At 41.0% G+C, this 17,536-nt stretch overlaps 1 protein-coding gene across 1 annotated transcript in view; it reads left to right on the top strand.

Annotated features, from left to right (window-relative positions):
• The first annotated feature begins 2,127 nt into the window (after window positions 1-2,127).
• Window positions 2,128-17,536, top strand: part of CCDC91 (coiled-coil domain containing 91) — a 97,456-nt gene continuing 82,047 nt past the window's right edge. The window contains exons 1-5 of the mRNA XM_056862740.1: window positions 2,128-2,167; window positions 5,747-5,825; window positions 14,340-14,476; window positions 16,063-16,263; window positions 16,790-16,894. Of these exons, the coding sequence (XP_056718718.1) occupies window positions 2,138-2,167; window positions 5,747-5,825; window positions 14,340-14,476; window positions 16,063-16,263; window positions 16,790-16,894 (552 nt within the window). The 5' untranslated portion in view covers window positions 2,128-2,137. The remainder of the gene's footprint in view (window positions 2,168-5,746; window positions 5,826-14,339; window positions 14,477-16,062; window positions 16,264-16,789; window positions 16,895-17,536) is intronic.

The raw sequence follows: 17,536 nt of genomic DNA, 5'->3' as shown, positions 1-17,536 counted from the left end.
CGTGGGCAAAACGCGCAGAACTGCACGCGGAGAGAGAGGTGACTTCTGATGGTCAGGAAAGGCATACGTAATCAAAATGAATCCTCACTTTGCCATGAAAGCTAGCTGAGTGACCTTGGGCCAGCCATACCTTCTCAGCCTAACATACCTCATAGGGTTGTGGTGAGGATAAAATGGAGAAAAGGGGGATGGTATGAGCTCTTTTGGGGTCCCCATTGGGGAGAATGGCAGGGGTTATAAATGAAAGGGATGAAATGAATGAATGAACTGTATCACCATCCTGCCCTTTCGCCAAGGAACTGAGTGTTGAGGCATATCCTATGTCTGCCCCCTTCCCATTTCATCTTCTGAACAACCATCTGAAGTAGGTTAGGCTGAAAAGTATTGTGTTGGCCATGCAGGGAGCACTGTTCGTTTCAACTCTGTCCAGAGAGAACAAGGAAAAAGAGAAACCGTGTGTGTGTGTGTTCTCTCATGTACTTTTCCATGGTCAAGACATGGCTGGATTTATCTTCATTAGCAGAGTACCAAACGTTGAGTTTTTCCAAAGAAGCAGAACTATTTTAGCTAAATTATATATATATTTAAAAACCCACAGAAGTCATAAACATACCAGTTGCCTTTCAAACTGTAAATGAACCCTTTTAAAGAAAGTTAGGGCAGAACTTCTGTGAGGGCAGATACGTTTCCAGGTAGTCACCGCAGTCATGTGTAAAGCTGAAGTTTGTGCTGAAGCTACTAGAAAAGCGAAGAGGCGATGCGAAAAGCAGGAAAGCATTATTGAAATAAGCGGCTGTGCCAACTTGGAACAGCAATAGAGAATGTTAAAATATTTCCATTCATGGCTCTCAGACTTCAGAGCATAAGGTCAATATAGATATAAATATGAAAACATACCTTTGCCTATGTTTTTACCCCCCACCCTGAAGTTATGTATTATAAGTTGTAGGTTTTAGTCTTCTCTGTACTGACGGCGGGTTATAAATTTTGGGAATCCTGTCTTAAATACAAATAGTAGAGCATCAGTTGCAAAGCAGTTATTTTGACACATACACGTTTAGCCTGCTAAAATAGTTTTGCTTTTGTTTTTACAAAACTTTGTATGCATTCTTAGCTTGGGATTGGTAAATCTCCAGGAGAAGGGAGTTCATCTTTGTTGGGGTTTACCTGGAACACCTTTTCTCTCTTGCCCAGTCGCCCCAGCACTGTGGGATTGTACCATGGGAATGTAGCTCCCAAACTGAGGGGTGGTGGTGGTTTTACAGTGAAAGTTTTTCCAGCTCTATAATGTGTGCTTGGAGAGTATGCTCTACGCAGTTTTTGGGTATCCTTCCATCTCTGCGAACCCCAGCTTATTTTAGCAGCCTAACAGTCCCTTGTACCGCAGAGCTTTTATGCTCGCTCGTTTGAACGCCGCTCCTTCAGCGGTGTTAAATAGAAGAACCAATAACCTTTTTCAGATAGACTTTGTCCATGTGACCTGAAGAGAGTTGACCCACTACTTCATATGACGTTGGAATGTCCCCAATACAATTCTTATCATGATCAATCGATTACCCCTATTTTAATCAAATTACCTGCCACCGCGACAAAAGATAAAAATAGTACCTTTTTTGCTGGTGGATAGAGATCCAAGAACAACACTGTGGCCAAGTATTTCTCCACCAAATTTTTCCTAAAAGAAATAAAGGCTCCCCATTTACTGCTCAAGACTGTTGGGTCACATTAGCTTGAAAAAGGAAAGGAAAGGGAGGCTTTTGCTCTTGGGGTTTACTGATGGCTACCATTGCATGAGACGACAAGAGTCACTGGAAAAGACAGTCATGCTAGGAAAAGTTGAGGGCAGCAGGAAAAGAGGAAACCCAACAAGAGATGGATGGACTCAATAAAGGAAGCCACAGCCCTCAATTTGCAAGATCTGAACAAGGCTGTCAAAGATAGGACGTTTTGGAGGACTTTCATTCATAAGGTCGCCATGAGTCGGAAGTGACTTGACAGCACTTAACACAAAACACACCATTGCAGAATCTACCGAGGGTATTGTGTGTATGGGTCTTGATTAGCAGAGTGCCAAAGTTTGCTTTAGTTTGGTTTGTTAATTAATATTTTCTGTTGTTCCGTAGGTATTCACTGGAAAATGGATGACGATGACTTTGGAGGCTTTGAGGTATGAAGCTGCTAATACCAAGGTGTTTATAGTAAGGGCTGGGCTGACTCTTTTGGAGTTAAAAATAAATATCGTACTCTGGAAATCTACCTTCTGTGCCAAGAAAAGCTGAATTTAGGGATCAGCGCTAAGCAGGTCTACTTGGGATTAAGACCCATTTTATTCAACGGGTCTTCACTCCCAGGGAAATGCTTTTAGGATTGTAGTCTTAGAGTACAATCCTAAGCATGTATATCCAGAAGTACACCCCACTGAGTTCAGTGGGAGTTATTCTGTAATAAGGGTGCTTAGAATTAGCACATGAAGCTGGTCCATCAGTGTTGCCTACTCAGACTAGCAGCAGCTCTCCAAGGTCTCTTTCACATCACCTACTGCCTGATCCTTTGTGATTGAGCCTGGGGCCGTCTGCATGCCAAGCAGATTCTCTGCAAAAAAAAAAAAAAGCCACAGCCCCTCCCCGTGAAAACTACTGGAAATCTTCATCTGTTTGGCTCCTGAAATGTCAGCAGGCCAGAAATGAAAGTTAAGATTCAGATGAAATCAAATTCTGAGCCCAGTACTGCCTTCTACACTTTTTGTGTACTCTCAGGAAATTATGGCTTGCAGAGTCCTGTTTATACTGCTTTGCATATTGCCATAGAGGCAGAAACACATGGAGGCCCTGTGCAAATAGGTGGATGTTGATTTTTGTGTCTGTTTCCACTTCCCTTATTTGTATACTCAACTTGCAGTGCCCAAACACACTATTCTTACAGTAGTTTCTCTCAGCCAGAGCACTCACACACAGTCAATTAGTTGACCAACCAACATTTTAGTAGTACCCCCATTTCCTTTTCTGTTTGAACCACTTCTCACAAATAACGTATCCTCCTGTTTCCCTAGGCCTTCTGGGTCAATAGTGTTTTCTTTTCTTTTGAACTTCTGAACAGTAAAACAAAACAAAAACGGTTCTAACATTCCAGAACAAATGGCTAAAGTGAGCTCATTCCATTCATGAACCAGTCAGACCCTTGTCAGGAGCCAGCGTGGTGTAGTGGTTTGGAGTGGTGGACTCTGCTCTGGAGAACTGGGTTTGATTCCCCACTCCTCCACATGAGCAGCGGATGCTAATCGTGTGAACCGGGTTGGCTTCCCCACTCCTTCACATGAAGCCAGCTGGGTGACCTTGGGCTAGTCACACTCTCTCAGTCCCACCTACCTCACAGGGTGTGGGGAGGGGGAGGGAAGGTGATTTTAAGCCAGTTTAATTCTTCCTTAAGTGGTGGAGAAAGTCGGCATATAAAAACCAACTCTTCTTCTAATAGCTGGTAGCTATGGTTTCAAACACTGTAGCCTGCACACCCTTCTTTTTCTCCTTTGCTTTATCTGCTTTGGTGTTGACGGGAAAAAATGCCTGTTAGCATGACTGAGGCCATTTTTATCTGTAGCTCCGAGCTAAGAATGAACTTTTGTACCCTAGGAGTTAGTAGAGTTAACAGGCAACTTTAGGAGCAGTTCCAGCTGGCTGAGCATAGCTGCTTATCAGTAGTCCAGGCCACAGTCTGAAGAAAAACAAGTTTTGTACATGCGTAGAAGACCATTACCTATGAAAGTGGGCTTCGGCAGATAATTGGATGCTTTGTGTTGCTATGGTATGTTAGTGGTGGGAAACGAGGCGATGTAACAATGATATTGAAAGGTGCAGAAGTACATGTATTCAGAGGGGTGGGACTCAGAAGCATGCTTTGTAACTTTGCAGTTGGGAAGGATCCTTTGGCCATGGCATAATAAAGTTGTCCTGAAACTTTTACTGCCTCCGAGTGAACAATTAGATTGTGAACCCCTCGTTGGGACCCAAGGATTTCACCATCAATAAATTAATAGAATTAATAATAAATAATAATAAAACTAATAAGTTAATAAAAAATCATTCCCCCCCCCAACAAAACTATCCACAAAACAGGGAATGAAAAAGGAGGAAGAAACAAAGCCATATACAGTTCAAAAACAACTGGAAGAAAAAAGTTCTTGGTTTGGGTGCTGAAAGATAGGCAACAATGGCTGCATGTGGAGGGAGGGAAGGCTCAAGGGAGGCAACCACTGAAAAGGCCCTATTCCCTATCTTTGCCTAGGAAGATGGGAGAGAAAGTTCTGAGATGAAGACTGCAGGATCTGGGCACAACTTTACAGGAGCAAGCACTCCTTCATATACCCAGTTCTTGGGCCATGAAGAGGTTTACCACTGGTTTGCTACTGCACGTCACAACATGGATCTGCCTCCCATTTCTTCTACATTAGCAGTTACATTACATTATTTGCAAGGGCTGAAAAACCCATTTCGAATGTTAGTATCCCATTGAGGTGGAATGGCACTTACTGGTGAAAAATATACTCATGGCATCTATGGAGCAGGACATTCTACTACCCTAAACCAGTTGTAGCTGTTCCTTCTCACTGTGCTGACTCTAACAAGTATTTAGCACAAATATATTGTAGTGTGGAGGTCATTAGGGAAGGAGGGTGGTGGGTGGGAAAAGGATTGAGCTTTAATAGAGAAGAGTTGGTAGTTGATGGCAGCAGGGCTTCTTTTTGATAATGAGGTTGTGGGGAAAGGAGGGATGGAGGTGGTGGTAATGGGTGGAGGAGGTTTTTCTAGTTATAGCTGAAGCGTGCTAGAAGATATGAAGGCAGAATCAAGAGAAAGGAAAACAGGTGGCAGGAAGCATATGATAATGTATGGAGAAAAGAGATGAAATGTAGTAGAGCTGGTTAATCAACCTCGTGGTGTAGTGGTTAAGAGTGGCAGACTCTAATCTGGAGAGCTGGGTTTGATTCTCCACTCCTCCACATGAAGCCTGCTGGGAGACCTTGATCCAGTCACAGCTCTCTCAGAACTCTCTCAGCCCACACGAAGGCAGGCAATAGCAAACGACCTTTGAGCGTCTCTTTCCTTAAAAACCGTAGGGGGTTGACCTAAGTCAGCCGTGACTAGATGGTACTTTCCACCGCCAAAACAGGTGTAGAGTTTTTTGAGTGGTCGACAGGGAACTTAGACAGGACTAGAGAAGAGGAAGCTAACCTGTAAGAGGCAGAAGTGGGTTGCAGTCCGTGAGAGAGGCAGCTCAGGGATTGCAGGAGGGCTGATCATAGAGGCGGTGGGGGGAGTCTGCTTAAATAGGGGGACGTGGCGAGAAGGAAGAACAATCATGTGGATGCTGCAGCACTTTAGATGACCAGAGGATAGATAAATGTTAGCACTGGGCACTGATGGAAAAGGGAGCGAATTCCCATTTGATGTTTCTAAGCTGCTTTGAGTCTTGTGTTCCACAATAAAAGAGGCATATAAATATGGTGAATAAACAAATAAATATGGAGTCATTTCCTTCCTGCAATTTGCAGTGTATTCCTTTTACATTTTGAAAACACTTTCCCAAGCAGTTCATGAAGTGGAATGGAAAAACCATGTTTTAACTAATGGAAGTGTAGCATGGTGTTCACTGTACAAGAAACATCTGAATGCAGTATGTGTACCTTATCAGGGCATACAGTTGGAAAACCCGTGCATTAAAATCTTATCATATATATGCCTTCCATTTTTAGGCGGCAGAGACCCTTGAAGGTGGAAATGGTGAACCACAGGCGACTTCTCCAGCTATTCCTTGGGCAGCATTTCCTTCAGGTAGTGTGAAGGTCACTGGGGCTTTGCGTGTTGGAGCTTTTACTTTACCAGTTCGAATAGGAGCATCCAAATATTAGCCATGAATTATATACCCCTGTGCTGTGCTCTGTGTATAAGACCATAGTAATAAGCCACGAAACCATTTTTATAGCTGACATGAAATAGAGAATTTACTGATTTACTGTGGTTTCTTACTTGAAGCATACCTTCATAAAAGAAAGAAAACTGGTATATTTCTAAACTTTCAGCATTTCCAATACAATAGCCTCAGTTTAGTCATTGTAGCTTCTAGGGAGAATTCAGCCTTGATTTGCTGTAGAACCCACTTATTTGTCTTTTTGGTGGTTCATGGTATCTGTAAAACTCCTTCAACACCACATTTCAAATGAATAAATTTTCTTCATTGTCCAACTTTCATATCCCTACATAGTAATGGGGAATGATACCATGATATGGATTATCTTCATCTTCGTCTCCAGCAACATTTCCTTACACTTAAGGATCTTTTCTAGTTCCTTCGTGGCTGCCCTTCCAAGTCTCAATCTCCTTCTGATTTCCTGGTTGCAGTCTCCCTTTTGGTTGATGATTGAGCCAAGGAATAGGAAATTTTCACAATTTAAATTTCTTCATTGTCAGGCTTAAAGTGTAATTCCTGTGTAGTCAATACTTTTGTCTTTTTAATGTTCAGCTCTAATCCTGCTTTGGTACTTTCTGCTTTAGCCTTCATCGGTAGTCATTTCAACTTTTCACTATTTTCTGCCAGCAATGTGGCATTATCTGCATAATTCATATTGTTATTGTTCCTTCCACCAATTTTCACCCCACTTTCATCTAAATCTAATCCAGTTATATCTAGCACAATCAGTTTACTCTATTTTTGGATACAGAGCTAGCGTGAATATCTTGTGCCACAAACAAAAAATCTTCAGAACATTGTATTTTAGCGCTACAGAAGTTTATGTGTTCACCCTTTCAACGAATATGAGTAGAACTTTTAGGAAGCCTGGAGGTTCAGTTCTCTTGTACATAATGCAAGAAGCCTAAATATACTCTCCTGCCTTACCCTTCTGGTTATTCAACACATCTGACAGGAAGAGGCAGAGTTAGTGTTTTGTGTAAACTTTGCATCTGTGAGATATACTCTTACAGGCCAAGCCTAAGCACCTGATAGCATTGCTGGGGCCACTATGGAGCTGCTGGAGCTAATGAGTATCTGATGCTCTCCCATCCCAGGGAACATATGTAGAAAAAAGATGAAACAAAGTCCATAGCCACTCTACCCCAACCCACCAAACATGGCACAGCTTGCAGACAACCTCCATATGACAGCTGTACACAGAAGCAGCCTACCAATGCTGGCGTGCCTCCCTGATGATATGCTGCCACCACCCATGTACAGAATATGACACAGGAGGGAAGGAAAAAAACAAACACCACCCCACACTGTAGGGTGGTCTGTGCGTGATCGGGAGGAACCCTAGAATGCACACAGTCCAGGGAGCTCTGTGGATGAAGGTTCAATTTCCTTCCTCTTGTCAGGTGGGCAGACAAAGGAGTCATGGCCACTCTCACGACATAATCCATAAACCACTGCTCATGGACCCTGCCTTGTTCTTTGAAAAGCAGGTTGGCATGGGGGCTAGGAGTGCCTTCTATCAGCTACATCTGGTTCGCTAACTCTCTCATTACCTAGATTCAAATCAGTCCAGCCATGCTGATCCATGCTTCTGTAACCTCATGGTTGGATTACTGCAAAAAGCTCTATGTGGGGCTTTACTTGAAGACAGTCCAGAAACTACAACTGGTCCTGAATGCAACAGCCCAACTTTTGTCAGGGGATAGCCACTCGGAACGTACGCTACCCATTTTGAAACAGCAACTTGATGTATATGTTTCTTGATTATCCTCACTGCCCATTTCATATACTTGTTGAAGTGAGTTCCTGCCTGTCAAAGCTCATTCCATCAATAAATCTATTAGCCACTCAGGTGCCACAAGTCTTTCTTTTTCTTCTTTCGTTTTCTTCTGTATTTTCTTCTTTCTTCATCTTTCTTTATTGAGCGCCGAAGATGGAACATCTTTTGCTCTTTTGCTACGTTTTAAGGTCGTTGAGCATTAAAAGTATTTTTATATAGAGTTCTGACATCAGTAGCTAAGTCAAATGGTGCCATGTCGCCCTATGTGAATTTATTTTATGATTTGATTTGGCATGATCATCAAAGAAGCCACAGTTCATCTTTAAATTGCCAGGATATATTGCCAGTGTCTCTGGAAATGCCATTAAAACTGTCTACTGAATAATGAACGTTTCACTGTGTCTCTCTGTTTTTTGAGACGATGTATGTTAAAAATACTACTTTATGCAAATCCAAAGGCGAGATCATTATTATCGAAGCATCCTTACTAAGAAGATTCCTTGAATTCCATTGGGCTTACGGTGTACACTTGTTTACGTTGAGCTGTGAGTTTTGTGAAAATGTCTGAATAATTTCATTTACAATTGGGTGCCATGACCAGGGATCCAATGTCGATACCACTGAATTCTGAGGTTGCCATTGATGGTTCTGAACTGGTGCTTGGAGCTGGATGAGGGTGAACAAGCTGGAACTTAATCCTGACAAGACACAGGTTCTCTGAGTTAATAGAAAGGCAGACCAGGGACTTGAGATATCTCCTGTCTTGGGTAGGGTTATACTCCTTGAAAAGCCAGGTTTGCAGCTTGGGAGTGCTACTGGACACGGCAGTCACCCTAGACAGGTGGCTCCTGTGGCACCGCTTGAATCTCAGCCTGTTCAGAGTTCATTTATCCAGGGAATCGTTACTTTCCCCTCAAGGAGACTGCATTGCATATGTGCCCATGTCCCTGAGGCATCCTTCGTTTCCGGCACCTTTAACCTGTTCAGCTGGAGAAAACTGCCTGGGGAGAAGCTGCTTTCACAGAGAGAAGAAAGGTTCAACAGCTGTGTGTCCCTTGGGCTCTTCAAACTGGATTTCCCACCCCACACTGCATGTAATGGGGAAGGACCTGCATTTTGAGAGACTGGTCTGTAGCCGTCAAATTACCTAGTTTGACCCTCAGTATTTTTAGAGATGAGGAGGAGCTACTCCTTCTCAACTGCTTTGCTTATGTCTCCCTTGAAATCACCTGGAGGGAAAAGCACTTACTCCAGTCTAAGCCCATTCATTTCAATGGAGTAACTCTCCTTGGGAACGCACTCATCAAACGGTTTTCTCCAGCTGAACAGGTGAAAGGTGCGGGGAACTAAGGGTGCTTTTTACCCTGAAAACTGGAGCTCCCCCCACTCCATTCTTTATATGTTATTAGGAGAAGTCTCACATTTTGAGCAGATGGATCTGCTGCCATCCTGTTGGAGGAAGGAGGGAACTTGGAAGTGCTTTGCACGCACTCAGTGCCACCGGCAGGCTCAGCTGACTCAGGCGTTTGAGTTTTAATGCTGTCCCATGGCCCTGTGATAGGGAAGGGGAGCATGGCGGCTGGCATCTCCGAACTGTTTTCTGCTGCCTAAAGGGTGCTTCTCGTGATGCGGCGTGTTTGTGTGTGAGATAGTCACCGATTTTGTTCTCTCACCACAGAGCACCTACTGCTGTGTTGTAGTTTATCTAGAGACTGGTCAATGATCATGATTGTCATTGTTTATTATATCACAGTCTGGCTGGATGGTTAGATTATTTTAATCCTTTATTTTAACGTTTTGTTTAATCCCAAAATATGGTACATTTTATATATTTCATACTTAATTGTATACTCTGTAGGGGCCCTGGTTCGTTCATCAGGGATTTGTGTGATCTGTTTTCGATCGTGAGAATATGTATGAGCTGTCTTTTGTACTATGCCTATTAAAGGTTATTGAATTGAATTGACCTACTTCTGTTTCTGAAGAAGTGCAGTGTTTTGGGGAGGGTGTGCGGTGGGTAGAGGGGGAGGGCGGAAATTCCACCCACATTTGATTGGATATAACCCTGCGTTCTCTCTTTCTCCCGTGAACCATACCTAACTACAGATTGAGTATCCCTTATCCGGAATGCTTGGGACCAGAAGCGTTCCGTATTTCGGATCTTTCCATATTTTGGAATATTTGCATATAAATAATGGGATATCTTGGGGATGGGACCCAAGTCTGAACACAAAATTCATGTATGTTTAATGAGTTTTAATTTTATTTTAATAAAGGGGTACAGAAAGAAAACAGGAAAGGGAAAATATGGAAATCTCTATCATACCGTTAACAATCTAAAAAGTAGCAGTTGCAATGCAGACCAGGCAATCAACATTACTTTGCATTTATATTGTTGGGCAAGATATATGATTAACATAATCAGTAAGTAATCATCATCTATAGCGCTAGCCATATATGTTTTTTATATACACTTTATACACATAGCCTGAATGTAATTTTAAATGATATTTTAAATAATTTTGTGTACATTGAACCATCAGTAGTGCTGCTTAGGGCCTGTGAATAATGCCTGCATGTCAGCTCAAAACATCCGGTTTTCGGGTCATTCCAGTTTTTGGATGTCCGGTTAAGGGTACTCAACCTGTATATACTCACTGCTACACTTTCCCCCTGTTGGTGAGCGGCATGTTTTAGAAGCATAGCCACGAAGTGTATAAGGACATGGCTTGCTTTCAGAGGGAGCTTTGGCACTTTCCAGTTCCTCAGTCCCCCTTGATGCTAATAGTATTTAACTCCTCCTCTCTCTTTTTTTATTCCTTATTTGTTTTTTGTTTTTTTTAATTATTTTTATTATTTTCTACAATTCAACTAAAATAAACATATCTCAACAATATATTCAGTTGTAACTGCTTGTAACAAAAAAAGTTCATTGCTATTACTGAGAATATGTTATCTATAATATTCTATGCTATCTACTATATGTGACTTCCCCGCATCTTCTTCAGTCACTAATTCTACTGGTTAACACTTTTGCATTTCAAATTAATTTCTAATCCTTATTTTCTCTCATACAGACTTGCTTTAAGCTATCTATACTACTTCTATAAGCAATTTCAAGTCCTACCTAGTTATAATATTATCATCATTGTCTCTATATAACATTCTATTATTCTAAATTAAAGGGATTAGATCAATACATAAACAAATTTTCCCATTAAAAATTCATCAAAGTAAATCCACCGTGGCTCCCTTACACCCCAAAAATAAGCATCATTTTAGCCATTATCTTGTTTTGGGAGGGGATCTGCCAGTCCTTCTTTATTTCCCAATCCCCACCCCCCGTTTTTCAATATAGTAGCTGCAATTCTGGCCTCTGAAGATGTAAAAGAAGATCCCGGTGATTGTATCCATTGGCTTCTTGTTAAAATTTCCAGCATCTTCTTGGTAAAATCCTTCATCATGTCTCCCTCCATCGCTGGCTGCCAGGAAGTGTTTTCTTGGGATAATAGTGCTCCTCCTGTCAGCAGTGACTCAGACAAGTAAATTGTAGAGGTATTGAGTTCTCTCATGTTGCTCTCTCTCCTTGCCAGCTGGTCACTTGCAGCTACCTCTTTAAAATCTTGGGTCTTCATATTGTGGATCTCCTCAATAATTGTGTCCAGTTTTCCATTAATTGATTTAAATAGGATATTCATCACCTCAGCTAGTTGAAATGCTTGATGTGAGAGCGCTTGTTGTTTTTCGAAGACTAAATCTTGTTGCACTGCAAACATGTCCATTTGTTTGAGTAACATCTCTTCCAACCTCTTGTTTGACATATCTGCTTGTATTCTTATATAGAAGCAGGCTTTGTAATTTTCAAGATATCCTCAATTATGCTTCAAAGCAGCACAGATAAAGAAAAGAAAGTAGACAGGAAACTGCAGTATCATAGACCCTGCGTCGTCTCCTCTCGGTGGTTAAGTAGTAGGAACGATTTGATGGTTACACCGGGGAGATTCACTTCAAGTCTTCCAATCTGCCCTGTCTTTTCGATGGTAACAAAGCCCTTCTTGTTATCTTCCGGTCTTAAGAGGCGACGTGGCTGGACATTGAATCAAAGAAGCCGGAAGTGGGGGGGGAAGGTTCTCGTCTCCCTCCCTCCCCTCAAAGCATTTAATTGGTAGTTGTAAAGTCATTCAAAAGTCCCTTTTATTGCGTCTACTCACTGATCAAGTTGATAAGGTCTTAGTCAGTTCATTTAATGGCATTTGTTTATTTTAAAAGTCTCGTTACGCTGGGCAGGGAGTCGCCGGTTTTCGTAGGTGTTTTTATCGTCATTCAGGTCTTCTCAATCAAGATAAAGGCAAAAAGTGTCTTTTTACTCACTCTGACTTCCAAAGGTGAGGCTTCTTGTTCTTTTCATAGATTATTTGATGTTAATGTATAGAGGAGGTCAAAGCCTATAATCCAAAGAGTCGTCCGTGGCAATGGTAGCCCCTATGCCGGCGGGGACAACTTCCAACTCAACGGGAGGCTTAAAAAAGCTCTCTCGGAGAATATGGGAGTCCAAACCGCTCTTGAAGGCTGCAGGGGAATTTCCTGCTTCCCGATCCACTATTTAGGACCGAGTTGGAGTGCTTTTTGCACTCCAAATCTAAACGACTCTTGGTGTTTCCTGGGAGCCCCCAGGAAACAATGGCGCTCGGACCAAACGCTCTACAGGAAGTCGACTTTTTTATTCCTTATTTGTTTATGCCATTCCAGTTACACGAAAGATCTGGCAGTCTCTAAAATGTTTTGAAAATGGAATCTGTCATGCCATGCGTATCTGTGAGCATGCTTATTAAGAAATGGGATTCTACAGGTGGAGGAGTTGTAGTTTTAATGTGGAGGGCACCCAGTTTTTCTCATGTTTAATGAGAACTTGAAAGACTGATGCGCCTGTGTCTGATAACCAGGCTCTGTGCTGGGTTGCGAGTTAGCCAGCTTCACCTAGGTGACCTTAATCTGTAGAGACAAGATAAAGTAATTTGCATATCTATGTGTAGCGGTCGCAATGATATTGCGCCTTTTATCTTGCTGAGTATGCAAGTTGACTGAGAGATTACACACCTGTTCAACCGTCCTTGAGCCCTGTTACTTAGATTTACCTTCATCTTGGACAGTTATTTGGAACAGTTACAGAGAAAGGCTCGATCAGGGGTGTCAAACATAAGGCCGGGGGGGGGGAGAGCTCTAATCTGGCCTGTGAGCCAGCTGAGGCAGCCACCCACCCCCAGTCCTGATCTGGGCTGGCAAGCCCATTGTAGCCTCACCAGCCACCTCCCTCCGCTCTCGATCTGGGCTGGCGAGCCTGCCGCTGATGCAGCCACACACACACCCCACACACACACACACACTTGATCTGGGCTGGTGACCAAGTGACATTTATGTCATATCTGGCCCTCATAACAAATGAGTTTAATACCCCTGGGCTAGATTAATTGCTTTTTAAGAGTTGTGATTGGCCTCATCCTGCTATATCAGATGTATTTCATATGCACCTGCTGATTGGTTTCAACTACATTAGAGATAAAACAACATAAGTGCAAATAGCCAATCAGATATCTAGAAATAACCACACAATTGTAATAAATCAAACTTAGAGAAAAATAAGACTGATTGTTTCTATAAATAAGCACTCTTGTGACAAGCAAATCAGATTTCTGTAGCTGGACGTCTCAAAAGAAGACTAGATGCACTCTCTGGGTGAGATTTTGGGTAATTTGGGTTTTTTGATAATCCCTAAAAGCAGCGAGACAAAAGTTGAAACCTGATTATGCTTTTAACGCTATCATTAACTATAATATGATAAAGCAATGCTAGAAATGCTGATAATTTTAGGATTCGTTTCCTTATGCTAGTGGCTTAATGGTGAACTTTTTACTTGAAGGTTAGAATACCACCACTTCACACACAGTGACGAAGTTCTGTTATATTGCTATCAGAATACAGTGATCGCTGATGTCACGTGAAACAGCTTGCTAACTGTGTGCTATTGTGATTGTTTCTTTTTTATTGTTATTCTGGTCAATGACTGTATTTAATAATAAAGTAAAGCATTCATTTCCATGATAATTGTGTGGTTAAAGTTTTAGTGCAAGAATTTATAAATTTGATGTATGAAGTATTACGGTAACAATCCTTGTACACCCAATGTGATTGTTGAGTAATACACAGCATACCGAAAACCCTCTTTGAAAAACAACTTTAAGCTTCTACTCACTAACCTTTTTCAGTATGTGGTTTGCGTTGTACCTTGGGAAAACCGTCAGAACCAATGCCAGTTTATTTAAAAATAGTAGGAGCAGAAAGATCGATTCGAATATCCCTCTTAATGTGTATTTGATCTTAAATTATATCAACTGCAATTTTAAAATAACGTTAGCACATGTTACATTTTTGTAGTTGTTAGGAAGTAATTGGATTTTGTTGGTAAACTATTCTTGTATTTAGTTAGATGCTGGGATAATACACTGAAATGATGTTGGGCTTTTTACTCATTGTTTGCTTGCTTTCTTCTTGTTTCTTGCATTAGTACCTGAAACACACACATCTCAAATGGTTTCTGCAGACGTTCTCCAGGACGAGGCTGCAGCTGCGACTTCTGCCTGCTTTGTCCCTGCCAATCCATTAACTTCATCAGATGATACTGTGACAGATAGTCAACTGTCATCCACTACTTTAAATCTGCCTGATCTCAAAGAACAGGTAAAATGACTGTCTGTTTACCTTTCTATCTATCAGTTTTGTACATTCATCTCTTCATGGTGTATATTATGTTGGGTTGGGGGAAGCATGCAACTTTGTATGCTAAATATGCATTCATAGAGATGAAGTCTTTGCTCTGATTCTGTTATAGTTGGTTGTAATCTCTTTTTTATCTATAGAAGGGTTTGCTCAGGAGTAAACTGTTGAATTAAACAGCACTTATTCCCAAGTACATGTGCATTGCAGGGCAATTTACGTCCCATTGAAACTAATAGGACAATTACTTAAGTCCCATTGGAACTACTAGAACAATTTAATCTAATTTAAGGTCCAGTGCTTTTGACAGTATTAAGCTGTGACTCGCATTAGGTGGATCAGCACCTAAATCTCTTAATTTTGCCTATTTTTTATTGATCAGAAAAGAATTGTACATTTTTAACAATTATAACTTTCCGACTGACATCTCCATAAGTTTTTAGAATAACATTCTTACAGTAAGTACAGAAACAAAAGAACTACTCAAGCGGGACCCAACAGATCGATGGACTTTGTATTCTGTGTTGTAAACTCCTTTGAGAGTCCTCTTGGTTTCAAAAGTTTCTCATTATGTAGCATGATTGGGAGTGGGTGGAATAGGGTGGGAAGATGGCACTGCTCTTTGGGAACACACTTCCTAAGTCTCCTTGGGCATATGAAAGTAGCTGCACATTTAATTGGATTTGCAATTACGTTCTTCAGACAACTCTTCCTCTTCTATTTTATAATGAATTTTAAAGTGCAGAACTGTATAAATGGCATGTTTTGATCACAGAAAAAAAATATTCTGCTCTTAATTGTACTCCCTGTGCATCTTCAGACAAGTTTTTTAGAAACATTTCTGTTCATTCTGTTCAACTGGAATTAAACACTGTTCTCCAGAAGGTGTTGGTGTGAAAACACTGAAGTGTTCCAGAGCATTTACTTTCCACAGCAAGCTTTGTCTTAGATATGAGCTATTCTTTAAAAACTAGCATTTATCAAGTGTCAAGAATGAATTAAATTATTTGGTGATATTAATCCCAGGGAGGCTTGTCATTCTTTAAATAATCACTCTCAATAGTGCTTCATTTTCAGTGAAGCTAGCATGTTCGCAGATGGACCAGGTGTAAGGATGTTGAGAGCCAGCATGGTGTAAGGAGACCCAGCATGGTGTGGTGGTTAAGAGCTGTGGACTCTAATCCGGAGAACTGGGTTTGATTCCCCACTCCTACACATGAGTGATGGAGGCTAATCTGGTGAACTGGATTTGTTTCCTCTTTCCTACACACAAAGCCAGCTGGATGACCTTGGGCTAGTCACACTCTCTCAGCCCCGCCTGCCTCACAGGGTGACTGTTGTGGGGAGGGGAAGGGAAGGGGATTGTAAGCCGGTTTGAGTCTTCCTTAAGTGGTAGAGAAAGTCGGCGTATAAAAACCAACTCTTCCTCTTCTTCTATTTTATAATGAATTTTAAAGTGCAGAACTGTATAAATGGCATGTTTTGATCACAGAAAAAAAATATGCTGCTCTTAATTGTACTCCCTGTGCATCTTGTGTCCCATAAAACAGGCTCCGTTATCAATTGGTCTTTGTTTGGAAGTACCAGAGTCTACTTTATGTCTGCCTGAAGATTTAAAAGCAACTGATGATGGCGATGATAATGATGAAAAAGTGGGATTAAAGGAATCAAAGAATCGTCTTCAACAAACACTTGCAAGTCTAGAAGTTAAACTCAAAGCAGCTGACGAAGAAAAATATAAAATAAGAAAGGTATAGCTTCAGCTCCACAAAACCAGCTTTTGAAATACGCAGGCCGTTTCGTTATGGTCATAGCTGGCAACACCACCTATCGTTAGGGTTGTCTAACACTTTCCAGTCCAAGATCCTGTCTTCAGTTGCTGTTAGTTTTGCCAAACTCTAACCGTTTTGGTTTGTTTTCCATGCTGGGTGTCTGACTCAGTTTGACTTATTTGGAACATTTTAAGAAAAAAAAGCCGAGTGCCTTGAGAGAACATGGTAGAAAAAAATTGTTTTGTTGGTGTTCGAGGGACTCCCTTTTTATATATGGAGTTAATAAATTTCTAACAGCAGTCTCTTTCATACTGTTCATCTTACCGAGTTTAAAAATATCTTACAAACAGCCATTTGTTTATCTTTTCTTAACACCCCCCCAAGAATTGGCTAATAATTTATGCACCTTGAGACGTTTTGTGGATAGCTTGTATTTAAAGATAGATATTAGTAAATAAAATGCATTCATCATTCTTATTTGTTGATTTTTCAATCTGTTTTTTAGGAGTTGGAAGATTTGTTGGAAAAATACAGGGTTCTGGAAACTGATTTCCTGAAAGACAAGGAGGATAAATTAATTTCACACCAAGATAGGTACAGCGAGCTCCAGGTAACATACATTTCATCTTCATGGCTTTTTTTTCTTTTTCTTTTCTTTTTGTGAAGCTAAAATGTCATACAGTATTTTTTTCTTTTTCAGTGGTTTTCAGTACTGAGCCTAACAAACTATGACTTTTAATAAACATATTGATTTTTCCCCTTAATGGCAAAAGAATGCATGGCACTGAAAGCTTTTGATTATTCAGAAGCATCTTTGGATAGTTTAACACATTTGTATTCAAATGCTAACATTTTCTTTCTCAGCTGCCTACAGTTGCCTACAGAGTGTTTCATATGTTAAAATCCAGTTTGTAAGAATGTTCTTATTTTCACAAACTTTAGAATGCCATAAAACTTTCCCGTTTGTTTCTAGCATTGCATTTACAAACCTTCTAATCAGTTCAGTAAAATACGTTTATTCCGTTCGTTTGATTCTCTTCTCTTGAAATCATTTGGAATTGTTTCATTTGAATGCCAGTAGAATTCTTGGCATGAATTCAGTGAGCTTAGAAGGGTGTAACTCCATACAGGATTGCACTGTAAGTGTAATAAAGTCAAAATAAGTCCAGAATGTGTTATTCTTCACCCCTAAGCCTTATGGCAATAACCATTCTTCCATGTTGCTTGATCGTAACCAATTTGTCAGAACCTT

Source organism: Euleptes europaea, chromosome 17, assembly GCF_029931775.1.
Source record: "Euleptes europaea isolate rEulEur1 chromosome 17, rEulEur1.hap1, whole genome shotgun sequence".
NCBI classification, from domain to species: Eukaryota; Metazoa; Chordata; class Lepidosauria; order Squamata; family Sphaerodactylidae; genus Euleptes; species Euleptes europaea.
This window is presented reverse-complemented; position numbering and strand designations above follow the sequence as displayed.